The 27,620-nt window shown below is 39.6% G+C and overlaps 1 protein-coding gene across 3 annotated transcripts in view; it reads left to right on the top strand.

The window, feature by feature from the left end:
- Window positions 1-27,620, top strand: part of arhgef10la (Rho guanine nucleotide exchange factor (GEF) 10-like a) — a 144,406-nt gene that overhangs the window by 43,804 nt on the left and 72,982 nt on the right. For all 3 annotated transcript variants that reach the window (XM_077203637.1, XM_077203636.1, XM_077203635.1), the window contains 8 exons: window positions 1,010-1,087; window positions 3,029-3,208; window positions 8,080-8,196; window positions 9,483-9,575; window positions 11,730-11,900; window positions 19,669-19,814; window positions 20,564-20,736; window positions 26,565-26,680. In XM_077203637.1, coding sequence (XP_077059752.1) covers window positions 1,010-1,087; window positions 3,029-3,208; window positions 8,080-8,196; window positions 9,483-9,575; window positions 11,730-11,900; window positions 19,669-19,814; window positions 20,564-20,736; window positions 26,565-26,680 — 1,074 coding nt within the window. The remainder of the gene's footprint in view (window positions 1-1,009; window positions 1,088-3,028; window positions 3,209-8,079; window positions 8,197-9,482; window positions 9,576-11,729; window positions 11,901-19,668; window positions 19,815-20,563; window positions 20,737-26,564; window positions 26,681-27,620) is intronic.

Below are 27,620 nucleotides of genomic sequence, written 5' to 3'. Positions count from 1 at the left end.
ATATTGCAAGTTAGTCTCATTGGCATTCATGCAAAATACTGAAGCCAAACCTGAGAAGGGAGTCCAGAAGATTCCACAGCATTCCTGGACATGTAATTTACGTAGTTGTCATTTGTAGGCGAAGACTATGCTAATTGTGAATGAGTGTGCATGCACACCCTATTTACGGATGATTGGAACATACTGTACATATGTTTAAATATCAAATCTGATGTTAACTAAGCATTTGTGAATCCGGAGGAGAGTTTTCAGGAAGTTACTCAGAATTTATTCATATATTCATGGAATTTCAGTGGTATAATTAAGCAAACATAATTATACTGTGATAAATATCATTCTCATGAAATAAAATAGCTTGTATCGTGATATAAGATTTTGGTCATATCGAAAATAATTAATAATTTGGTCATACCAAAATAATTTATTATTATTATTATTATTATTACTTGTTTTGTTTCTTGAAACTGCACATATGACAGTCATTTGAGTTGACAGTAGCTGTAGCTTGAGATGCGGATGTAAATTTATTTATTTTAATAAAAAAATTTAACATTTGTAAAAATTGTGACAACCTCATTTTTATGGGGTAAAATCTAAATATTCTGGTTCAAATGGGTAGCGCTGTTTCGTTCTCGTTTTGCAGTGTTTTCTGTTGAATGTTTCTCAGGTTTTACAAATTGTTAGTGGCTCCAGGATGACCTCTAACAAAAAGTAGTTGCACCGGCAGGCAAAAAGTTTGCAAAATGCGACCATTTAGTCGCAGTTAGAGACCTGGTATATTTATTGTTTTAATACATATAAATATTGTATTAAAATACACTGATGTGTAATCATACAAATATACACGACAGTTAAAAGAAATTAATACTTTTATTCAGCAAGGGCACATCATAATGATCAAAAGTGATGCATTCAAACACATTTATAGTGTTACAAAATATTTATATTTTAAATATAAAAAATATTTGATTTACCTACTTACTATGAATGTTTTTCATCTCATCCACAGATTGTCCGACGCCACATTTTGAGCTCCATTGTGCAGAGTGAGAGGAGCTACCTGGACTCTCTTAAAAGGATCCTACAGGTAAAATGGATGATTTCATATGCCAATGCATCTGTCCCAAGAACAGCTGTGTTGGTGAAATAAAAATATAAAAAAAGACACTTTTGATAGATTCAGTAGAGTGACAAAATGTTTTCACATAACAGAAAGTTTTAAGAACTTTGGTAAGTCTTGGGTGTCTTTTTATTTTCAGCGTACTAAGGTCAAACTGAAACTCAGTGCTTTGATACGTCAAATAAATGAATACGTTATATGCAATTTCATATAAATTCAGAAAAGTAATTAAAATGCTGAATATAATTGACATGTTAAGTGTTTCTGAAAATGCTTGTTTAGCATACATTAAAATGTTGCTACTTTTATCTTAAAATGGTTAAATAACACTTATGATTGCACAACAAAAGTCTTTGGAAGGGTTACAAATAATGTCAAGGCTCCATCTTAATGTGACAGTCCAGCTATTCAAAGCCTTCAAACAAAAGATAACGCTATACATTGTCTTTAATACTGAATTTGTGTTCACATTCACATTCCTTTAAATGGAAGCATGCAGGTCTGGTGGGTTTCGTAGTGTGGAGTTTCATTACACATAATTTTGATCTCAGCCAGTGGAGGAGAGAAAAGCATTTGTTATCACACTCCTTTGAAGGCACAGGCAGAGTATAAAATTGAATCACCGATCAATGACAGCTTTACGCTCTATGAAATCTGGTCATTCAGGATCTATCTCCAAGCTTTGTTGTCAAATCAAAGCTCTGTCGGGTGTACTTTACAATTCCTGCTCTCTTTATAGCATGCTAGACATGGTCTAGGATGGTTAGATCAGGTAAAGTTGCCCAAAAGCAGGGGGATGGGGGTCTGCATAATTAAGTTTAGTACGGCTGTTGTGGGCAGTCAGACACATCTTTAGAAAAAGTAATAGTCCCATTGCCTCAACCTTTGTCTTATTTCTCTTTGTCGATAATTCATTAGCGCTGGAGACTCCAGGATAGGAAAGAAAGCAGCCATGAAAAATCTATTGTGTCCACAGTCTAACTAGCAAAGTGTCTCTGCTTTAAAGATTAAGTCTTGGAGTTTATCTATAGACATCACTAGCTTGTTTTGCAATTTAAGGAAATCAAACCTATCAAACATTTAGCAGCGCACAATTTGAATTTGATAATGTGGCAAGACAGTCGAAGCCAATATCAATGGGAGAATTAACAGGTAGTTCATTAACCCCAAAATTAAAATTTTGTTAACTTTTACCCACCTATTGTAATGTTTTTTCTTCTTTGTCATTTTAGGTCTTATAAAATGTGAGAGAAGTTATTTAAAACATTTATGTCATAATATGTTTTATGCAGTTGTAATTGCAGTATAAATGCATTTATGCCACCTTTAAGATGATGCATATATTTAACAAGCAATTCAATTTAAGGGGGTAAATATTGTGCTTTAATGTGAAAGTTAATTTCTGTCACTGTCAGAAGTTAAACACCACAATTAAAATAATCATAATTCATGTTGATGCATCACACTTATAGCGTTATTATTGTTATAATAATTATAAATGAGTATTGTAAGAAATTATTATTTATTATTATTTGACATGTATAATTAAAGTTAATAATTTCTAAGTTAAAAATAAATAGGACTTGACTGAACTTGCTTGATACTGACTTGATTTGGTTGTTCCCACCTCGGTCAAATACATGCATTATTTAAAATATATATTCATATATGCAAATTGGACATTTTGAATCTTGTATTCAAATGAATGAAATGGATAATGCATAGTGAGACTTTTAGTGATTTTTTTTCACCTCACTGTTAAGATTAATTCAGCACATTTTTAATCTCCCTCCCTTGTCAAGGTGAAGCAAGTCAGAGCTGTACATGAATTAATCCTCCTGTAAAAATATAAAAATGATATAGTAATAACATACATAAGAAATGTCTCCATTTCCCATGATCCTTTAGGAATACCAGCGACCTCTGATGGAGGCCGAGCCTCGAATCCTCAGTGTCAGGAAAATCCGGCCCATTTTTTTCCGTCTGTGGGAGATCATGCAGTGCCACTCCATGTTCCAGATTGCCCTGGCATCTCGGGTGGCCGAATGGGACTCTTGTGAAAAGATTGGGGACCTGTTTGTTGCTTCAGTGAGTACGAAAACGCTTAAATTACTTCTAAATGAAACTTCTGAAAACTGTCACGTTTTGTCTGTGGTCTTTGAGTTTAGTTAATTCACTGAGTCAGTACCCATGTCATTTGTCTCCATAGTTACTGATTAGGTTTCCAATTAATTACGTTCACCTCTTTCTAGTTTAATTCTTCGTTATATAGTTCAGTTCATGGACGCTATTGTCGACGCTATTGTTCCAGAGTTTTTAGTTCCCTTTCAAGGGAACTTGAGCTGCGTTGAGACGCGGTGGGAACGCCTTGCGTGATTGCGTCATGAAGCACGTGTATAATCAGTCCAATGGAAGAGCGAGACATCATAGGCGGGTGACGTCCTAGACCAGGAAGCTATAAAGCACCCCTGAAAACAGACCGCGACAGCTTCTGCGCCCTCAGCAAGCGATCTGTGTATTCTGTCCTTGTCATATTTATTGTTGTCTGTCAAGTTTCAATATATATATTATGGCAAAAGAGAGCAAGCAGCTTTGTGTTGTTCCCTGCCCGCGTTATATCACACATCAGCTTTTTGTGGGAGTGGAGCATGCCACAGTCAGTTCTCGAGGGAGCTGACTGTGAGCATTGCGAGAAGCTGTCCGTGAGGATGGTCTGCTCCCGCCGGGCGTTCTCAAGGAGGACGGTTCGGTTCGCGCTCCCCGCTCGGGTCCCGCTGTTGCCCAGAGAAATCGTTTCTCCTCGGCGCCCTCTGGGGTGCGACTCTCTGAGGAGGGTCGCAGTGCTGCCAGTTTGGTTGTTCCCTGCCTGTTCGTTGTTCAGGGCACCGAGGTGTCAGCGTCCCCATACGATCCTCCGAGGAGGCTCGTAGAACGGTCAGTTCGGTTGTTCCCTGCCGGTTCGCCGCTTTAGGGCACCGTAGTGACTGTTCATCCAAATCCAGAGGCCAGTCTTGAAAGATTGGTTCCCGTAGTAGAATTTCTGGCAGTGTGGAAACTACTGCCACATATTTCTCAGTGGGTCCTGCACACTATAGAAAAGGGTTCAGAATTCAGTTCGGTTCTCGTCCACCCAGATTTCTCCTCCCCACTGTGGTGTACCCCAAGCAGGCTTTGGTTATGGAGCAGGAAGTACTGACACTTCTGCAAAATGAGCTGTAGAAGGGTTTCCTCCTCCCAGCAGACAGTCAGGGTTTTACAGCCATTACTTCATTGTATCCAAAAGAGGATGAGGGGTTGCGTCCTACTCTAGACCTGCGTCAATTAAACAGCAGGTTTCGGAATCTCAAGTTCAAAGTATGCTTACGCTAAATATGATTGTGTCACAGATTCAGTCCGAGGACTGGTTTGTCACAATACACTTAAATGACGCTTGCCTATCTATCCATCCTCATCACAGGAGGTTCCTGAGGTTTGCTTTCGGGGGCAAAGCATACCAGTGTCTGGTTCTTCCATTCGGCCTAGGTTATCACCCCGCACCTTTACAATATGCGTGGATGCAGCTCTGGCTCCTCTGAGACTCAAGGGCATTCGCGTATTATATTATATCGACGATTGGTTGATCCTAGCTCAATCTGAGCATATGGCAGTTCGGCATCGAGATGTCGTTCTGTCTCATTTAAAGATGTTGGGGTTGCCACTCAACGCCAAGAAGAGTGTGCTCCTCCCAGCTCAGAGGACCACTTTTCTAGGTGTAATATGGGTTTATCTAGGCCAGTCACTCACTGTGAAACAGTTTCAGACTGGTGGATCTTATGGCAGCTGCGTCCAACGTAATTACTTTTGGCCTTCTGTACATGAGATCCCTGCAGTGGTGGCTCAGGACCAAGGGGTTTTCTCTGAGGGGAAATCCGTTTTCGCATGATCAAGGTCACACAGCTATGGCTACGTGCCTTGGTCATGTGGAAGAACCTTGGTTCCTCGCCCAGGCCCAGTGTTTGGGGCTTCTTGTCGACGCATAATGCTATCGACGGATGCTTCCCTCACAAGTCGGGAGTGATCATGAGTGGTCGCTCGGCGGAGGGTCCGGACAACACACTGATGGTCTCGTATATCAGAGCAGATATACTGTTGAGGCAGGGGCTGAGGCCCGGGGAATGGAGACTTCACCACAAGGTGGTGGAACTCCTATGGGAGAACTTTGGTCAAGCTCAGGTCGATCTTTTCGCATCCTTATGATTCAACCCATTGTCCGCCATGGTTCTCCCTCACATATCCAGCTCCTCTCGGACTGCATGTTTGGAATTTGCACCTGGTATGGTGAAAGCATTTTTAAACACCAGGCCGGGTTACATTCCTAAGGTCCCCACTAATGTGGCGGGCCCTATTGTGGTGCAGGCTTTTTGCCCTCCACCTTTTAATACCCCAGATCAGGAAAGTCTCAATCTGTTATGTCCCGTTAGGGCTTTAGATGCCTATGTTCACAGAGCTGCCCTGTGGCGTAGATCAGAGCAGTTATTTGTCTGCTTCGGTTCAACCAAGAAAGGTTGCCCTGCATCGGGACAGTTAATGAGCAAGTGGGTAGTTGAGGCTATCAAACTTGCTTATGAAGTGTCCGGACAGCCTTCACCTATGGCTGTTCGGGCCCATTCTACAAGGAGTATGGCTGCCTCTAAGGCTTTAATTTCGGGTGTTTCCCTTCAGGATATGTGTAATGCGGCAGACTGGTCCTCATCATATACATTTGTCCGATTCTACGACTTAGACCTCTCCACTCCCGGGGCTAGGTTGCTTGCTTCTTAGTGTGCGCTAGGACTTCACACAGAACGGGCATTTCTCATTATGGCGTAGTGGGTGTGGGGTTCCCACCGCGTCTCAACGCAGCTCGAGTTCCCTTGAAAGGGAACGTCTCAGGTTACGTATGTAACCCTGGTTCCCTGAGAGGGAACGAGACGCTGCGTTCTCCTGCCATACTTCCTGCATACCCTGATCGACTTGCTTCAGTCTTATCAGAAGCTGTCCCGGTCTGTTTTCAGGGGTGCTTTATAGCTTCCTGGTCTATGACGTCTCGCTCTTCCATTGGACTGAATATACACGTGCTTCACGACGCAATCACGCAGAGCGTTCCCACCGCGTCTCAACGCAGCATCTCGTTCACTCTCAGAGAACCAGGGTTACATACGTAACCTGAGACGTTTTGTTTAGTAAAGACTGCTGTATTTAGATCCATGCCTCAAATCTCTCCTTTGCCTGCAAAAACCTGTGACAGAATAAGACCCATATAATGGATCTAACTGCAGCCACCATCCACCTGGAGGACCAGCTATTCTCCCTCCAATAGAAGGACTGTCCACTGGAAGAGGATGTAGAGGAGTTTCTGGAGTTTAGCTATCATGTGTCCTGAAATGACTGCACTCGCAAGGTCTGTCACGGGAGTGGGCTGGATGATTCCCTGTTGAAGCTGGAGAAACCACCTGTACTGTGGTCCAGTACATAGTATTTACTGTGGCAGAGTGGAGCCTCCTTTACCACTGGTGAAGTGGAAGAAGACAACATCAAAGATCGGCAGTCTCCCCTCAGTCCACTCCCGTTCTCCGGCAGTCATCGATCTCCAATCCAGAACTTTTTAGTTGTGTTTAATAAAGACTGCTAGATCCTTGCCTCACATTTCTCCTTTGCCTGCAACAACCCATGACAAACTAAGCATTGTCTGCTGTTCTGCTTCTCTGCTGGCAAGCTGTATTTCAGGTACTAACAGTGCTCAGTTTACTTAAAAAGCATAGCAAAGCAAGCATGCTGGCACTATTGGGCTGCAAGGTGTCCAGTGGACTAATGAATGAGGTTTCTGTAGTGACCCTCCTCACAGGCAGCATCCATAAGCTGCTCTCATTATTCTTCTGTTAAAAGAGTGCGTTTGGCTCCTTTGACCTGCTTTTATTGCATAGCACTATTGGTCTTTGTAATGTCCCTGGAGCACAAAGCAGTACCATAGAGAGAACACTTACAGCTGAAGTTGCACTGCTGTGCATTGAAAAGCAGAAAATAGACCCACAAACCACATGACACACATCATATTGCATCAGTTTGCACATTTTTTCTGTTATTAAGTGCATATGTACCTACTGCGTGGCACATTTGCCAAGGTTGAACTGCAGACACAGATAGCATAATTTATTTGCATGCTTGGTCTGTGTTGTTTCAGCACCAGATTTATTATGCAAATCAGGTGATGGCACAAAGAAAATACCCAAATAGTTCTTTTTATGCAGAAATTGTACTCATCTGCTCTGTGCATGCTTGGTTATGACATTATTTTGCCATGATCAATAGAACACGTATACAGATATCTCTTATTAATAAAATCAGTTAAATTAGCTGTTTATAGCACATTGCTAATAGTTTTGCACTGAAATACTGTATGTTGCAAAGTGCTTCAACTGTTCCGTGAATTTGCCCTGTATGTGTGTTTGTTGATAATAACATCTTTACCCATGTGTATCATTTCCTGCCGTACTTGGCGGCCCCAGAGGGAAGGTACAGTTTGACAGGGGTTAACGTCTATTTGTGGCTCGTTAATGTCCTCTCCAAGTCCTGCGAGCACTGCTGCTGTCAGCAGGTCTGTTCAGCTTCAATCAAAGCAGAGCGAATGGATGGCTGCCATTTTGCCTGCTCTAAAACACCCAGCAGTAATGGACTGTCAAAGATGTTTAGGTCCCTGAGATGGCAAAGAGTGCTGCTGCACTGCATAAATACCACACTAAAATTACTGTTTACTTCCATCCCTTTGCCCTTTAATCACCTTTAGAGTGGCCTGCCCGCCAAAACAGCAAAATTTAAGAGCAGTCTCAGCTCTGAAGGAGGAACTGTACATATTGAGAGATGCTGAAACAATGCAGAAAATGAACATAAAACCAAGTGAAATGTGATTTATCTAAACAATCTTCTCTCTGCAATCCCCATAGTTCTCGAAGTCCATGGTGCTTGATGTATATAGTGATTACGTCAATAACTTCACCAATGCCATGGCCCTCATTAAGAAAGCCTGCATGTCTAAACCAGCATTTCTGGAGTTCCTCAAGGTAAGAGCTGATATTTGCTGCCAATAGCCCTAAATCACCTCTGTCCATTGCTGAGCTGTGCTGCTATATAGATTATTGACTTCTTTCCTGTAATTTTCCCTTTTGCATAGCAAAAAATTATATTGCGAAGTATGTGTTTTCTCTTGTTGTTCCAAATGTGTATACTTTTTCGGTAACACTTTACAATAAGGTTAATTAGTTAATGTATTAACTAACAACATGAACTAACATGAGCAATTCCCTTCTTACAGTATTTATTAATCTTTGTTAGTGTTAGTTAATACAAAACACAGCTATTCATTGTTTGTGCATGGTAGTTAACAGTGCATTAACTAATGTTAACAAATACCACCTTTGATTTTTAATAACATATTAGTAAATGTTGAAATTAATATGAACTAAGATTAATAAATGCTGAAGAAGTATTGTTCATTCTTATAGCCTAGTTCATGTCAACTAAGGTTAACTAAATGAACCTTATTGTAAAGTGTAGCCATTTTTTTTCCTGAGTAACATAAAAAAAAGTTTTTTTAAATTTGTTGCCCATATTGTGAAAGTCAATGGATGTCGAGGATGTTTGGATCACACTCACTTTATTTTGTCTTTCTGCAATGGCAGCTTTTTTATATAAACAAGTTAAAAACAGAAAGTCAATAGTCAAACCAAAAAGTCTTCTCAAGTAATTTTACTCTTTCAAAGATTTTTCCACATTTTAACTGAAAAATGAGTTACAAAGAGTAATTCAAAACATGAGAAGTCATTGAACATTCATTTTAATAGCTTCGAGGTTAGTCTGAGAGTGAAAACATTTTCGCTTGGATCATTTCAGGCAAGCCGCTTGTTCTCTAATGCTGAATGTATCATATCTCTGAGTGTTGTCAAAATATTCTGCCTTGAAAATATGAGATTGAGGTTATCTGTTCTTTAAAGTTACATAAAACACAAAATATGTGTGTGTGGTGTTGTCATGACAACAAATTTTCACCGTGACTGTAATCTTTAACATCTGTAAAAGTAGCTGAACTCCTCAAATACACAGTTGACCGTAGTCTAATATCCCTGCTTTGAAACCAGCTGGAGGGCTCTCAAGTACACCTACTCTCTGACAGTGCACAGTCTAATGACTGCCATAGTCTGCTAGCAGGCACGAAAGAATCAATAGTATAATGCTAACCTCCACCCACCTCTCTGACTCCCTTGAGTGTCAAGATTCTTTGAAGGAAATGACCTTCCACATGATCCACCCTTTTCTTTTTCTTTGCTTTTCTCTCAATGGGCACTTGCAGAAGAAGCAGGCATCCAGCATTGACCGCATAACCCTCTACGGTCTGATGGTGAAGCCTATACAGCGTTTTCCTCAGTTCATACTCCTCCTGCAGGTCAGTATTTACCCATAAACTGTTCAAACAGTGCGTTGTTCAGAGTACTGGAGGGGACGCACTCTTTCAAGTAACTGGAAATTAGTTGCCAGGCAAGTGTTTTAGAAACTGAATGACTGGCTAAGACCATGCCAGTTCTTCTGACAGGCTATTGCCTCAATAGTTTACTCTCCCCTTGACTCACGTCCATGATTTGGCATTGGGTGTGTACCATGGACTCCAATGTCTGATGTTTATATAGAGAACATGAATAAACCAAAAACAAGCATGCACTTTACTTGAATAAATGAGGTAGTTTACCCCAAAATGTTCTTCTGTGAAACCCCAAATAATTTTTTTTAAGAATATACTTGTCATGATTTTCCATGTACTATAGTGCAAAAATGAAACATCACAAAAATGTCAATGATTTGTGGACTGTATTCCAAATATTCTGAAGCCATATGGAAGTCATTCATTCATTTTGAAACTTGACAAATGATTCCCCATTAGTTTTCAGCATATAAAAATAAACGGTCGTTGCATTTTTCTACATTTCTCCACTTGCTCATGAGGCTGAGTAAATTGTATTGTAATTTACAGGTGAACTATTTCTTAAAAAAAAAAAAAATGTTTTTTTTATTTAAATATCCAATCTGTCACACACACAACTTGCATGCTAAAATGTCAGAGAATTATCAAGATCTACTTCAGAAATATCTTCAGCCAGCGGGTCTCAGATGACAGTTATATGTCATGAATTTACCAGATTTCCTTCTCCAAACTGTTTGCACCACCTTTTTGCTTTCTCTCATGTCCTTCATTCACTTTTGTTTGTTTCTACGGACAAGGAGCAAGCGAGGAAGTCAGTGGTGAACTTTCCCATGCGAGAGGAGCTGTGGCACTTCATTTCATACCTCAGCAGGCATCGATTTTCTGTGAATTTTGATAGATAAGTTATGAATGTGGATAAGATTTTTTTTCTTTAAAGTACCTTGTTTAATCGCACATTAAACAGAACAAGATCTGATGACAGGCTGAGAGCTTTCTTTTATCTGCTTTCTCTTTTTTAGTGGCCTAAAACAACCACAAAGGGACACATTTTATTTGAAACATGAAAAGAGATGTTAAGCAAAATGTCTAAGCTGCCCTTTTCCATACAGTGTGGCTGGTATGTTAATTATATTTTAAAAGGGCCAAAATAAACACCATAAAAGTATCATAAAATAGTGACGTTTGTGCTTTTAAGTAATTTTTAAGTTGTAAATTAAAAAAAACAGTGGCTTTTGACATTGGTGACATCAAACCTGACACTATTTTATACTGAGTACTGGGGGGCATATGCTGTGCTTGGATTATGCTTCAAACTAAACTAAATAAATAAAAATAAATCCCTGTTAATATATAGAAAATGTTAAATTCAAGATACTATATTGTCTTTAAAATCTCATTATGAGTAAATTAATCTTGCTTTAAGTATGTTTAGATATTGTTACTGAAAATCTAAAAATTCAAGACAAATTACTAAGAAAGTAACTTTTTTGCAGTATACTATTTGAGGATGTATTGACTAAAAATATGTATAATAATATGTAGAAATAAAATGTAATTATTTCCATTATAGAGATTTTTCATTTACCTTTACATTTATCACATCACTGTACAGCATGGATGTTATGAATGCAATACTGGCATTTTGTCTAGTTTAATTGTATCTGACTCAAAGTTGTCAATTTTAATGACTGCTGATATGCCAGTTTATGCTAAATATTTTTTGAATGAGAATAGTGAGCAAAATGTTTGTGTAAATGTCGCCACTGTCTATCCGCTCTCCACTCTTTCTCAGAGAGAGCTTGTGAATGATTGTTGTTTCAGTGCACAGCTTCCCTGAGAGCTGGCAACATGCTTGTCTCCTAAACATGAGATGTACTGTTATTCTGACCCTCTTTTTTTGCTGTTGAGTGGGAGTAAAGGTACTGGCAGCTTTAAATGAATGCTAATAGTACTATACAACATCACAATGGCTAATGTGTCTGTGGTAGAGGTGCAGTCATTCAATATGCCATTAGCTTCCTCAAATGATTATTTGTGCTGCTTTTACTTGTTCACTTGGTGTCTTTCTTCCATCCTCACTCTCTTATTGCTGTTTCATTCATTCTCCCACTCTGTCTTTAGGACATGCTGAAGAATACTCCCACTTGTCACGTGGACAGGCTGCCCTTACAATTGGCTCTGACTGAGTTGGAGACCCTCGCTGAGAAACTCAATGAGCAGAAAAGGGTGGCTGATCAGATCACTGAGACACAGCAGCTGGCTCGCTGTGTCAGTGACCGCTCTCTCAGCAAGGTGAGAAAACACACACACATGCGCACAGTTACTCAGCTGTTATAGCAGGATGCTGTTGCCTTGATGTAATCACAACAGTATAATTCCTAATCCCAAAACCATTTCATGGTTTCATTCTGACTTCCCTTTTCTTTGACATTTTTGCAATTACTTTTCACCAGCTGGTCACAAGGTCATTATGTTCACATAGCTCTCCTAGCAGAGAGCTACAGATGTGGTTCATCACATTAACTATGGGCATGTTCCACTTGCATTTGATAACCAGAAAGTGCCACAATGCTTTTTGTCTTAATTTTGAACAATATATCTATTATTTTGTCACTTCTGGTGTGAAATGCCAGAATATTTTTCATATAAGTTTTTTTGTGAAAGAAATTAGTACTTTTATTTAGCAAGATTGCATTAAATTGATCACATGGGACATTAAAGGGGTGGTTCAGGATTTTGGACATCGGACCTCATTTCCAAGTTAGCCTAGATGTTATTTATCAGTGGAGACAGTTTTCAAAAAATTTCATCCAGTCCTTCCAGTTGCATAGTTTGCCGGTGCTAGGCTAGCGCGAGTCAACGGTATCTGCTAGCCTGCCATTAAAACAGTTTTACCCACTCCACAGTACACCAAAAGCAAATAAATTATAAAGCCAGACTATCGATGTAAATGTCTGTTGAGAGAATAATGTTAGAAATCAAACTACTCTTGCATCTCAATGATCGCATTACATTTACAGGAACTAGTTTCTCAGCAGCGGCGGAATTTTACTTTGCTCCAATTAGTAGTACTGCGCTGAAAAGAAAACACAGAACAGAAGCGCACTACAGTCGGCACGTCTAGCTTGCTAGTAGTAGCCTTGAACAACGTTATTTAAACATTCGATTGTAAACTAAGGAATTGGCAACATGGTGATACACTCTGCATCTGTAGTGATGAGAGTCAGCGGCAGGTAAATACTCTTGCGTGATTGTCATGTGGACTGGGCCTCTTGGTTGCCTAGGCAACTTAATATCACTCCACCGCTGCTGTAGACTGTGCTAATAAATACAGGGAACAATGTATAACTATTGCAATGCGATGAAAGGGTAGTTTGATTTCTAGCATTATTCTCTCAATAGACATTTACATCGATAGTCTGGCGTTATAATTTATTTGCTTTTGGTGTACTGTGGAGTGGGTAAATCTGTTTTTAATGGCAGGCTAGCAGATACCGTTGACTCACGCTAGCCTAGCACCGCCGAACTATGCGACTGGATGAAAATTTTTGAAAACTGTCTCCACTGATAAATAACACCCAGGCTAACTTGGAAATGAGGTCCGATGTCATATATCCCGAACCACCCCTTTAAAGGCATTCCCTTCATCAAAGAATTCTGAAAAAAATAACATATCACAGTTTCCAAAATATATTAAGCAGCCCAACTGCTTTGAACATTAATAATAATATGAAATGTTTCTTGATACCAAATCAGCATAAAGGATTTCTGGAGGATCATGTGACTGGAGTAATGGCTACTGAACATTCAGCTTTGCCTTAACAGGAATAAATATGGCGATCAGTTCTGCATTTTCCACAATTAATTTTGAGCCCCCAAAGAAGTTCTGAGAAATTTGTGTGACTGTTTGTGTGTGTGAAAGGGAGAGGTTTTCAGTTAATAATGTAAATACTACCTTGTCTATATATTTATTCATCATAAATATCTTGTTATTTAGTGTTCCCTTCACATTGTGATCATGTAACTGTACCTCAGGTGTGCTCTGAATAATGAAGTCTACAAATTCCCCTTTTTTTGTCCAGCCGTGACAGCCTGTGGGGAGTCTCTAACTACTTTTTTTCTTTTTCTTTTGAAGGATAAACATTGCAAATATTAGTGCAAGGTCTTGCTTAGTTAGGTTTGTGCGGTACCATTTCAATTTCTTCTGTCTATCAGAACGTGACACGATTAATAATGTAGAACAACCAGGCAATGTATTCAGTCATGACCTAAGTCCTGATCGTACATTCTGACATAATAATCCCTTGATGTTGCACAGTATGCCTTGACTTTTAAGCCTACTCTCACTAGTCAAAAATCGAATAGGCAATTGTAGACCTTGCTTAACTAATAATCTAAGTCTACAGAATATAATTTAATAATGTGTTATTACACATCTATTGCACATCTAATTTTACTGTATGCTCACAAGGCCACTGTTGGTTCTCCTGACAGTCTGCCTTTAAACATCCTGCCCTGGACATTACAGCTGACCCTGAAAATAACCAATTCACCTTTTCCTTTATCTCTGGTCTGTATTTTTCTTCACGGAATCATTAGAGAGCAATGATGTCTTAATACATGGCAGGGGTGTTTCTCTTCCATTACGATGCTCATATCACAGGCCAGCTGCTGCAAATCTGAACAAATGCGTTTTTGAATAAGAGGAATTAGAGGTTAAATGAGACACTTAATTGGAAAGTCTAAGTTGCTCTCAGTATCTCTTGTTTGGTTCGGTTGCTTTTGCTATCTCTCTTTATCTGTCTATATCGTTGTGTGTCACTCCTCCCTCTGCTGCAGTCATTTCTCTCTCTCTCTCTCTCTCTCTCTCTCTCTCTCTCTCTCTCTCTCTCTCTCTCTCTCTCTCTCTCTCTCTCTCTCTCTCTCTCTCTCTCTCTCTCTCTCTCTTCGTCTCGCTCTCTTCTTTAGTCTGCATCTCTCTAATTTTTTCCTTCTTAAGTTGGACTCTTTCTCTTCTGAAATCCCAGAATGCATTGCGAGCTTAAGGGTGTTCAAATTATACTGTCTTCCTAGTTACCAAAAAAAGGGAAATTAAATCCCAGAATGCATTGCAAGCTTAGTGAAAAATGGGGTGTCCTATGTACTGTACACTGATTTTACTGTATGTATTGTGAGCATGTGGACTACCTACTGTTCATTGGCTCCCAATCTTACCTTTTTTTCAGGGATTTCAGCTACATTCCAATGTGAAACAGTCAGTTCCATTACCCCATATACACGCAATGAAATATTCATCGTCTGTCTGAGACTATCTGAGTTAGTAGGCCAGCAAATATAGTATGGTGCACAGGCTAAGACTGCAGCGTCTCCCTGTCGCTCTTCAGCAAGCATATCACATACACCTCTCTCTCACACACACACACACACACACACACACACACACACACACACACACACACACACACACACACACACACACACACACACACACACACACACACACACACACACACACACACACACACACACACACACACACACACACACACCCCATTTCAGTCACACTCTCTCAAGTCTCTGAAAAGGATATCTGTCCTTTCCGACAACATTCTGTTTGCTTTGTCAGCCTTTGGGGGGCGCTCTTACTATATAAAAACACAGAGCCGGGAGCATGCCTTCTGACTGACTGAAGGTCTAATTTTTCAATGCATTTCAACAAAGGCCAAGCAGTGTTGCCAATTCCCTTTGGATCCGGCAACTCATTTTGTGTGATGTGGGCTACAGAAGCAGATGCATTATTTATATAACTACTCTCCTGACTGATCAAACACCAACACGCAATATTTATTTGAGCCGCTGGACATTGGGTTTCACTGCTGTGATGCCGCTTATATATTATTGCTGATGTAATGAGGATGAACTCTGGGACTGTCTCCTTGCACAATAAAAATATTTTTTCTTCCCCATCCTGTTATGCATTCAGGATAAATATACCTGTTTCTTCAACCACTGGCAGATTTTTGCTGTTCTGTTTCTGTGATGTTAGTGATGCAGAAATTGTACACTTTAAAGAGATAATTCACCCAAAAAGGACAATGCTGTCATCATTTATTTACCTCATGCCCAAATCTGTATGATTTAGAAGACAAAAGAATTATTTTTTTCCACAGAAGAAAGTCCTACAGGTTTAGAAATGCATAAGGGTGAGTAAATGATGAGATAATGTTCATCTTTTTAAAGGTGCACTATGCTGGAGCTTCAGTTACATTCAAACTTGGCCCCTTCTCGCAGGCGGAACACGCAGCTCAACCCACTTAAGAAACTACCTGCGGGAAGATGAATGATGAGCTATTTTGCAAATTCTTTTTTTCAACTGTTGTGTTTATCATTCATAAATAGCATTTTTGTGTAAATGGAAGAACGGTTAAGCTTATAGTTGGATGACTGTAATTTGTGAATGAGTTTACTCACCTTCAGTCTAGTTATCTATAAACAATAATTGTGTGTCATAAAAACAGTAACAGAGCAGTCAATAAGGCATTAGCTACCAATGTTGGTGAAAGTTACTTTTAAAAGTAATGCATTACAATATTGCATTCATTCCTAAAAAAGTAACTCATTGTGTTAGTTACTTAATGCGTTGTTATTTTTGCGTTTCTTTTTCTCACCCGGGCTGGACTTGCTTGTTTGTTTTCTGATAAAAACAAAACAGACGTTACATTTTTGGCAAATGTAAAGGCCTTTTCACGGCAAAAGTGGAATGAATAAGCCTCGGGCTGAAAGAAGTGCAAATTCATGTCTGTACAATAGAGGCCGCAGCTCAAACAAACCTTTTAGCTGGGCTGTCATTCTGGATAACACAATAACGGGATACTGGAAAAGAAAGTCCAAGACACTTTTTTTTAGCAATAAATAAATAAATAAACACAAATGTGATGTTTATCTAAAGTCATTTTTGCGTATTCATATGGTTGAATTGGGTTATCAAATGTCAGCAGCAAAGACATTGGTTAAAGGGATACTCCACCCAAAAATGAAAATTCTGTCATCATTTACTCACCCTCAAGTTGTTGCAAACCTGTATGAGCTTCTTTCTTCTGCTGAACACAAAGGAAGATATTTTGAAGAACGATTGGAACCAAACAGTTGTTTGGCACCATTGACTTCCATAGTAGAAAAAAAATACTATGGAAGTCAATGGTGCCAATGTTCCAATCGTTCTTCAAAATATCTTCCTATGTGTTCAGCAGAAGAAAGAAACTCATACAGGTTTGCAACAACTTGAGGGTGAGTAAATGATGACAGAATTTTCATTTTTGGGTGGAGTACCCTTTAATAAATTGAGATTAAAACATGAAGTATATTTGTGTTTAAAGGGTTAGTTCACCCAAAAATGAAAATGATGTCATTAATGACTCACCCTCATGTCGCTCCAAGCCCGTAAGACCTCCGTTCATCTTCAGAACACAGTTTAAGATATTTTAGATTTAGTCCGAGAGCTTTCTGTCCCTCCATTGAAAATGTATGAACGATATACTGTCCTTGTCCAGAAAGGAAATAAAGACATCATCAAAGTAGTCCATGTGACGTCAGTGGGTTAGTTAGAATGTTTTTAAGCATCGGAAATACATTTTTGTCCAAAAATAACAAAAACTACGACTTTATTCAGCATTGTATTGTCTTCCGGTTCTGTTGGGGATCCGCGTTCACGTGTCCGCAGTGACGCTGATGACGTAAGACGCTGCTGACGTGTATCTGGTGCGTCCGTGTATTCGGGTTCAAATAAATATGGCTGGGCAAAAAAATGCAAGTCTTCCTCTGTGTGGAAATCCTTAGACATGTTTGTGAAGATTGTTTTGTTTCCAGCGTGCGTCTCCCTCAGACTGTAAACGAAGCTCGGGCGCACCAGACACACATCAGCAGCGTCTTACGTCAGCAGCGTCACTGAACGCGGATCCCCAGCATTATTTTTGGACCAAAATGTATTTCCGATGCTTCAAAACATTCTAACTAACCCACTGATGTCACATGGACTACTTTGATGATGTCTTTATTTCCTTTCTGGACAAGGACAGTATATCGTTCATACATTTTCAATGGAGGGACAGAAAGCTCTCGGACTAAATCTAAAATATCTTAAACTGTGTTCTGAAGATGAACGGAGGTCTTACAGGCTTGGAGCGACATGAGGGGGAGTCATTAATGACATCATTTTCATTTTTGGGTGAACTAACCCTTTAACATTTACAGGTGCTGGTCATATAATTAGATATCATCAAAAAGTTTATTTCAGTTATTTCATTCAAAAAGTGAAACATGTATATTATATAGACTCATTACATGCAAATTGAGATATTTCAAGCCTTTATTTGTTATAATTTTGATGATTATGGCTTACAGCTTGTGAAAACATACAAAATCTAAATCTCAGAAAATTAGAATAGTACATGAAAATCACACAGTAATTACACAGTAATCCCATGGTCATTGAACCAGGTTTTTGTAATTTTGGCAGTGTGAGCAGGTTTAAATCCTGCTGGAAAATGAAGTCAGCATCTCCATAAAGCTTGTCTACTGAAGGAAGAATGAAGTGCTCTGAAAATGTCGTGGTAAACGGCTGTGTTGAGTGGACAGCACAGTGGACCAACACCAGCCGATGACATGGCTCCCCAAACCAACTGTGGAAACTTCACACTGGACTTCAAGCATCTTGGATTGTGTGCCTCTCCGTTCTTCCTCCAGACTCTGGGACCTTGGTTTCCAAATGAGATGCAAAATTTGCTCTCATCAGAAAAGAGGACTTTGGTCCACTGTGCTTTTTAAAATCCAGAGTCAACGCAGCCGACTACCAGGACATTTTCAGAGCACTTCATGCTGACTTCATTTTCCAGCAGGATTTGCACCTGCCCACACTGCCAAAAGAACCAAAACCTGGTTCAATGACCATGGGATTACTGTGTAATTACTGTGTGATATTTTAATTTTCTGAGATTTTGATTTTGTGGTTTTCACAAGCTGTAAGCCATAATCATCAACATTATAACAAATAAAGGCTTGAGATATCTCACTTTGCATGTAATGAGTCTATATAATATACAAGTTTAACTTTATTAACGGGATTACTGAAATAAAATCAACTTTTTGATGATATTCTAATTATATGACCAGCACCTGTAATTATTCGAGGTTTGCGTAATATTCAGAATTTGCATTTCACTGTTCTTATTCAATTTAAGGATTTACTGAATCTGTATTTTGTGCAAGTGAGATGAGTGAATGCATGCTCACATTTAGTCTAAAACTACTTTTTGTTGTTGAAAATCCTCCATAGTGCACCTTAAATTTCAAACTTTTAAAACCGAAAAAAGTTACAATAACTGATTGTATGTGAATTTATTATATTCACCTTAACACAGTTCTTTTTAAGAAAATCCAGTATAACATATGACCTGTTCCATCATTTTGAATCACAGAAACACATTTAGAGTTCTGTTCTCTTAAAAGGGTTAAAGGGAATTTTAACAATAAAATTATGTTTCTTCTCCAAAGTGTTTCCGATATATAATTATGATTTAAAGGTTTCCTCTTTACCTTAGTGCATAAATGTCAAAATGTGTTTCTCAAATTGATATCAGATTGTTGGGGAAGACCATATAAGGCAAAAAAGATTCAGAAATTCTGCTGTAAAGGATCTTTATCTGAAAGTACAGTTTTTATTCAGGAAAAACAGCTTGTTCTAAAAATAAGTATTTACATATTTAAAGAACCTTTAGGAACCTTCCTTTTTATAATGCACATTTAAATGTAAGTAGTTTGTAGATGCAAGTCTACACTTCTCAATCCAATTTAAAAGGAGCATCTCCTTTAATATTGGGTTTTCCCCAACCTTTTCCGCTTCAAATATACTGCCGTTTCCAATCTTCTGTGCTGCCTTTCTGTGAACCTTCAAGTGTCTTTAACGCCACACTGTAGCCTCTAAGTAAGCGTGTAGTCATGTAATTGGTAGCCTCTATTTTGTAAGACTTACGTGTAATCAGTGTCTCCCCTGTCTTTTCTTCAGCTGCTGAACTCTGAGCAGAGCTCTTTGATCCTTTGCGAGACGCTGATTGAGACGGTGTATGGTGAACGAGGACAGGTCCTTAAGTCTAAGGAGAGGAAAGTCTTTCTCTTCGGTGACATGCTCATCTGTGCTAACATCAATGTCAAGTATGTGTCCAGGACAAGGTCGATTGACTTTCTCTTTGTCACTCTGCCCCCAACACCCCCCCCCCCCCCTTAGGGGGGCTAAGGCCACGCTGACTGATTGATTGCTGATCTAAATACTGCATTACTGTGATGTTGCCCCAATATGAGGGGGTTAGCCGCTAATGTTTAAGGCATAGGACAGAATTGGGCAGAGTCAAATGGGCCTTCATTATCTGGGAACAAATACCAGGGTGTTTAGCTACAGCGACAGAAATTATCCCCATAGATCACAGGCATAAAGGCGCTTCTCTGTTCCACCCAAAAAGATTATCTATGACAGCTCCATTGATCACATCTCAGCAGTGCAAAAGGTAAAAAGCTAAGTGAAAAAGCTTGCGGTGAAAGCTTGCGGTGATACTATCTCAAAGCTTTTGAGCTAGTCCTTCCACTGCAGCATGTTAGGTCTGTGCTCTACTAAAGTGTGGCTCGACATGCTCGTTTAGAAGATCTAAACGAGGTGATTGTGATCACAACAAAACATGAATAATAACAACCCCCCCAACAGCTGGAGCTCCAGCCTTCCACAATGTACTCACAGTTGATCTGTAAAAAAAGATTGTTCGAAGTTGTAAATAAAAAAATAAAGAATATTGGGGTATGTTTAACAAGATTGCATTCGAGTTAATCCTTTACCAAATGATCTGTCAGGCTACTTATTTTTATGATTATGCAAATACATTTTGACATGTTGTTGTTCTTGTCACCACCAGGGGCCCCCCTGACATCAGCAGTCTGGTTCCAGTAGGTCCCAAGTATAGTCTGAAGTGGTGTGCCCCCTTGCAGCAGGTTCAGGTAGTTGAAGTGGGTCAAGAGGGCTCCCAATCGAGGAACACTCTTTACCAGCTTGGAGGCGTCAAGCGTTCGGGCGGCTCTTCGGGACTGGGTAATGACAATGCTGTTGGCACTGCTACTTTCCAAACAATCAGAAAGCATGTACCCCTTGATGTGAGTCTTGGAGACATTTTGAAATAACTGTCCATTTTTTGTGAGAAATGCAACTTTTTTTATGGCCTCAGATACAGATACAGAGTGTATCTCAGGTGAGGTAGATAAGAATAACAGAGGAACGGCCTAAGCAATCTTATTTCACTGTCTGATAGACCACAAACATATTCAGCGTGCTGTCATCAGTCTTGGCGCATTATTTCCACCTCCACTTCCAATCAGAGAGAGCAAGTTCAGGAGATTGGAATCAGGGCTGAACACTCTTACAAAACATTATTGTGTTTTGAGTTCAAAGACGAGGAGGAGGAAGAGAGCAATTGTGGGGCACCAAGATAAATATGCTGACAGAGCTCCAGGTACAAAATGTTATCAGGATGTACAGGTTCTGGCTGTTTAAGCCTTTTGCTTTCTGAGCTGAAATATTAATGGCGTTGTCTCTTGAACACCCATGTTGAATTGTGCACACAGGGGAGCCAGGAAATTAGATGACAGAAGATGTTTAATGCCAGGGCCTAGCAGACCGCTCGCGGGCAGGAGTCTTTAGAAGGCCTCTTGTGCCCCCTATGCCTTATTTCTCAATGAAATCATTATAAAACAGCATTCTGTCCAATTTATCTGCATCCGTTCTCTTCCTGCTACTTTATAACTCAGCAGAAGCCTCCCATCTACTTCCTATTGCTCATTCTCATCATTTTCTCTGTCATTTCCCTCAATTTAAATTTCAAAATACTGGCATGATTGTTTACCATAAAATGTTGCCCAATAATCAATACAAATAAGAAATAAAAACAGTGACAGGAAAAATAATGCTTTTTCGAATATTACCTGCCATGCAGTGTATAATAGCTGTTTGTGAATGTAAAAGGTCTGCAAAGTTTTAAAGATCAAAGTGCACGACAAATAAAGTTATTGTCTGCTAAAAGAAAGAAACGAGCCATCAGAAATTCAAGTCTCACTTCCGTAACATATGAACTCGACATAGGTTCGTAAAAATTTGCATAATGCCAATGATCTTCATTGACTGCCTGTCACGATAGATAGACAATGTTGTGGATTCAAATGCAGAGTGATTTTTTCGGATGCCAAATAGGAAAGGTACAAACTCCAACCCCATAAACAAACGGGAGGACACAAACTAGAACACGTAACATTTACAACGAATCGGCACAAGACAGCGAACACAGGGAGATTAAATAGGCCAACAAACAAAAGAGGTAACAAGGCGGACAGGTGGGGGAAATAAACCAATAACGAGATAACAAGATGGGCGGGGTTGACAATTAGACAAGAGAGCACATGGCACAAGAAACAAGACACTCATGTGTTAACACCGGACCAGACTAGACATAAACACATAAGAAATCGGCCAAGTCACAGTCCCGTCACAAACCCATGGGAAAATCCAGACTGAGGTGACAGAACTGTGACACTGCCCGCAAACAACATGTACATAGTACGTTGACCCAACCCTCAACCATTGTAGTTGTAGGTGAGAAGCAACATGTTTTACATGTGGGTTAGTGGGGTCCCCCTCAGTAGAAATTGCGTTCCACGGGGCACCGAGATATGACCGAAAAGGCCACGTTCACGACTAAAGGGGCAGGGGCCCATGCCCCCCTGCATAGACCCCCTGTGCACGCCACTGCGACACACTAATGCCGAGTTCAGACTGCATGATTTTCAAAATAATTGTGTCACTGTTGTTTTCACACTGCAGTGACACATCTGGGGACACATCTGGGGTAACATTCAGTTGCTGGTGTGTTCACACTGCACGATGGATCGGCGACAGGAGGTTTCACACTGCATGACTTTACAAAAGAAAGAATCGCCGACAACTTCTCCCTGGTACGCAAACTACGTTTCACAACCAAACAAACGCGAGAAGTGATAAGGTAATAACGGAAGATCACGCGTGCGTGAGACCGGAGTTATCGCGCGACACTGAATTTGTAATTAAAAATGATAGCCTACAAGAAGATTGCGATCCAAATTGTCGGTGCGCTGATTTGCAGCGAAAATGAGAAAAATAAACAGTTTATGCAGGAGGAAATGGTTGGGAAGACGAGGGGAGCAAGGACTGTGTTTTGCAAAGAGAGTTGGGGGTAAATAAATAATTTTACAAATGTCCTGCTGTTGCTGCTGGTCATGCAAATGTTTGTGCTTTGTTTCTGTTTGATATAATTGTAAATATAGGCCTATCTATTAAAATACTGATATTCTGGTCTATAACTCCTCCCTGAACATCCTGCTGTCCTGTATCTTGCTCTCTCATTGGCTGTCGGTCATCGCCGATGTAGTTTTCAGTCAGAACACTTTTCACACAGCAGGATTGTGAATCGCCGACAGTTCCAGACATTTAGCATGCCAAATATCTCACAGGCGTCAGTGAATCTTCGTCGATTCTCTCAGATCGCGTCTTTGCTCATTCACACTGCGTGATTGTCACTCGCGTGAATGAGCACCGATTTGCATGTGATTCCGGGCATTTGTCTGCGATTTCTCAAAACCTGTCGGCGAGCCAAATCGGGGCTAAAATCGTGCAGTCTGAACTCGGCATAAGTTGTTTGATCAATTAGAGCAGAGGAGAGGAGGTGTTTAGAGAGACTGAATCCTTGGAGTCATTTCAGGCAGTGTGAGAAAAGAGGTGATGTGCAATGTATATTATGAGAAAATGAAAGTGTTTTTTTGACCTTGAAAGCATGTAAGCCTCTTGTATGAGACCTACAAATTTAGGAATGTTTAAAATAGCACAATGAGGGCACTTTATTATATAGCCTGTATTTTTATATGCACTACCGTTTAAAGGTTTGGTCAGTAAAAGAAGTAATAGTTATAAATACTTTTTCTATGGCTAGAATGGTCACGGGGCCTGTATTTGGTGAGGATACGTTTCGGTATCTCTGTCTGTGACGAGATATAAGACAGAGCCTTGTCCCTCTCTTTTATTCTATTCAATGACCTGTTTAAGCTGTTAACAAACACTTCTGGTTAAGTTACAAGAAGCCACCACTTTCATCACTATTTTACAGACCCCTTTGTCGTAGTTTGGTCTAGTCTGAATATGTCTTTCTTCAGCTATTAATAGCAGCACATAGGCACACAACCCTGTTTTGCCTGGCCCGCGTCACATCTCTACAGCCCTTGTGATGTCACTCCATGGGGCTCCTTGCCCAAATCAGATTCCACGCTCCCCCAGCGTACCTCAAAATGGACTCATTTGTCATCTCCTGCAGGCCCCAGTGCCCTAATTTTATTGATGGAATAGGCCAGCATTCCAGGAAGAGCAAGGCCTCTGCTGCCACTCTAAAGCAGTATAACACAGTAGCATATTGCTAATCTTAGAGGTCTGTGAGCAATGAGATGCATTCTTAATGGAGACTTACTGTACAGTGATGCTATTTTGGACAATTAAGCCCTCTCTCAAATAATTTCCTGCTGAAATATTTCTAGACTTCTACACAAAGTAAATATGGTGGACAACATTAAGTAATAATAACAACAAGAATATTTTTTATATTGTTTTAATATAAATTATGTATATTATATCTTGTATAGTATTAATAAATATTCTACTGCTGCTGATAATGATGATTTATTACAAATTATATTATAATATTAATATCATTATTAATATTTATTTTTACTTTTGATATTGTTTTAGTATGAATTATATATATATATATTATGTGTAGTACAGTATATTATAATCTAATAATATAACATGGTATAATATATAAACTTTTGAATGGTAGTGTATATTCAATTGTTACAAAATAATTCTATTTTAAATAAATGCTGTTATCTTTTTGTTTACTTTTTATTCATCAAAGAATCCTGAAAAAAATGTATCAAAGGTTGTAAAAAAATATAAAGCAGCACAAAATATAATATAATATAATTAACATAATGTAATATACAATATATAGATGCTAATTACTTACCCTTAGCTGGTTCGGTGCAATATTAATGAGCACTTTAGTCCCTGAAAATGATCACAGACTAGTTTCCCTATTGGCCATGGCATGCACACCTTTTTAATATTTGTTAAAACGTGCCAGATAGATCCTTGCTACAAAAAAAAAAAGAAATTTGTAAAAAGCACACTTATATGTTAGTAAAGAGCATAGGTTTGAATGAGAAATCCAAATTTGAGTGGCCCTGCTGGCAACAGCTTGGTTAACTTTAGGCTTTGGACTTCTGTATTGTGTCTACATAGGCCTCTGCTGGTGGCTGGCCAGCGTGTGTGTTCGTTTACACATGACAATGTGTGTGAGAGAGATAGACTAGTGGAAATGGTGGAAAACCATGCAATAGTGTGAAAACCAGATCCCAGCACACCAACTGGATTAGTCTGGATTACAAGTCAGCACATTCACCTGAGGCCAGGGTTGGCCACAAGCCCACAAACCTGTAGGCCCGCCTGAGGCCTTGCCACGGCAACCAGGAGAGCGTGTAAACTCTGCCAGCTTGCGCTGTAGGGGCTCACTGTGCCTATTTTTATTCAAATGTGCCTGCTATTGATCAAGCCGTGCCAGTGACAGATGTCTCTGTGGCTGTGTGAGTGGAAGACCCTATTACATTTCTAAAGGTTAGAAAGAGACAGACAAAACAGTGGAAGAAAGATGTAGAGGTGTAAAGAGAAGTGGATTGAATCCTAGACAGACAGTGAAAGGTAGAAAGACAGACAGACCTATAGAGAAAAAGAGAGAGAGAGAAAGAGAGAGAGAGAGAGAGAGAGAGAGAGAGATAGAGAGAGAGAGAGAGAGAGAGAGAGAGAGAGAGAGAGAGAGAGAGAGAGAGAGAGAGAGAGAGAGAGAGAGAGAGAGAGAGATGGCGTGTCAGAGCCTGAGAAAGATCTCTGACAGACCTTCCAGCAGTACTTCGAAAATTAGGTTTAGCTGGGGGTCAACAATTGCCCGTGCCGCCCCAATTCTGCACACAGGTCATGTGATTATGCGGAGGTGCTGAAAGGCCAGACGATCCTGCAGTCTTCGTATCCAGCTCTGGGATTTAATTACACTCCTCATTCTTGGGCTATCGGTCGGACACATAGAGCAGATTCACCCCCACTATTGATTCTGCAGACAGAGACCAGAGACCGCAAAAAAGGGAATGGGGATTCAAATCGATGGTACATTTCACGTCTAATGAGACACCTGTGTTCGTTTCGTCACCCTTAAAGGGCTTCATATTTCCAAATGGCTTCATTTTATACTCTGCTCCTTTTCCTTATAGCGTTAGCCTCTGTGGCTGCACAAACAATGGGAACAATAGATCTATCTTCAGTATTGATTCTCTTTGTTAGTGGAGCTACTGGAGAGTATTGACAAATGAAAGTTTTGTGATAGTGCAGAAGTCTTTAAAAGTTAAGTTGATTTTGTTTAGATTTGCATTAGGGCAAGTTCTTTTAAGAGAAAGCCTAGAGCACAATGAGACTTCCTATTTAAAGGTCAGATATCATTCTGAAATTTCTGTCATTGTAGACCACTATGCAGGTCTCAGATCAATTATTTGAAATGGAGGTATGTGCATGGTATAGGAATTCCTAAAGTGTTTTTTTTTTTTTTGAGGATAGCTCACAGTGTAACTGAGCTTTCCTGACTCGATTACATATTCGAATGATTCAGCACCTTACGGGAAGCCATATCCGCAGAAATACCATCTCATCTAACGAAAACCCTGGAGTGCAGGTGAATGTTCTGATAAAGCGTGGTGTGCAATTTAAGTGCTGGATAAGTGAAGCTGGTTATTTTTGATTGACAGGAAGTATCATTCTGGGTCCGCCCCGTCTGTATCAGGAACTGCAGGAGTTGCAGCACGACCTCTCAGTGGTAGAGCAAGTCACTCAGCTTGTGGGGACTTTACAGGGAACGTACCAGGTAAATAATGTTCACTACCACACATACAATGGGCCCATAATGTATCTGAACCCTTAATCAGAAACTTGAAGGGAACTGACGTGATGCATTATAAAAATGACTTTGCGGCGAAGTAATTGTAAACATGGCTCATAAATTGAAGTTGTGTAATTAAGTAAAAAAAAAAAAAAACATGCATTCTATATGCTTTTAATATACAGTAGTCAACATTTGAAGTGGATCAAAACCTTTCATCAAAGTTATACATGAATTTTGAGCAATACCCATTCTTGTTGTAGGACAACTTTGATTAACTTTTACATCTAAATAAAAGTTAATTTGATTTGATTAACTACTGTAAATCTAAATATTAAAATACATGTTTTTACATACAATACTGTTCAAAAGTTTGTTGGTAAGATGTTTTTAAAAGAATCTCTTACAGTGTTTCCTCTAGGATTTTTTCCAGCTGTGGTGGCAGGCCCATTTCCTCAGGGGGAGGGGACGTCACCTATGAGTGATATTCCCATGGGCCACGCCCCCTTGCCCCAGGTGTTTAAACCAAGTATTATAATATGCAAAGCTCCAGTTTAGAGCGGCAAAGCGATTATTCGCATCCCGTGCGCAGAATGATGCACTTGAAGCAACGTGAAGTCACAGCGTGCAATGCTTCGCATTGAAAATATTTTCGATGCTTAGTGTATTATATTGTATTATATCTATGCAACGGCTTATTATGCCTTTTCTTTTAACAGTTTTAAATTTCAGTTACAGTGCGCATGAAGAACAATTCATAGTGCACTCTACTCCAGTGCTGTAATCTAACAGACACCCGGGAGAAGTCATCCTCATTTTTTATAATATTTTATAATGAGAAAGGAATATGATTTAGAAAGCGCAATAAACTCTAGCAAGATAAAGTAATTTTATGCAAACCATAGACCTTTATCTACAAATAAAG

The sequence above is a fragment of the Siphateles boraxobius genome, unplaced genomic scaffold, assembly GCF_051911475.1.
Source record: "Siphateles boraxobius isolate OS27281-9 unplaced genomic scaffold, OSU_SipBor_1 5, whole genome shotgun sequence".
Lineage (NCBI taxonomy): Eukaryota > Metazoa > Chordata > Actinopteri > Cypriniformes > Leuciscidae > Siphateles > Siphateles boraxobius.
Note: the sequence above shows the minus strand (reverse complement) of the source record. Positions and strands in the feature narration are given on the sequence as shown.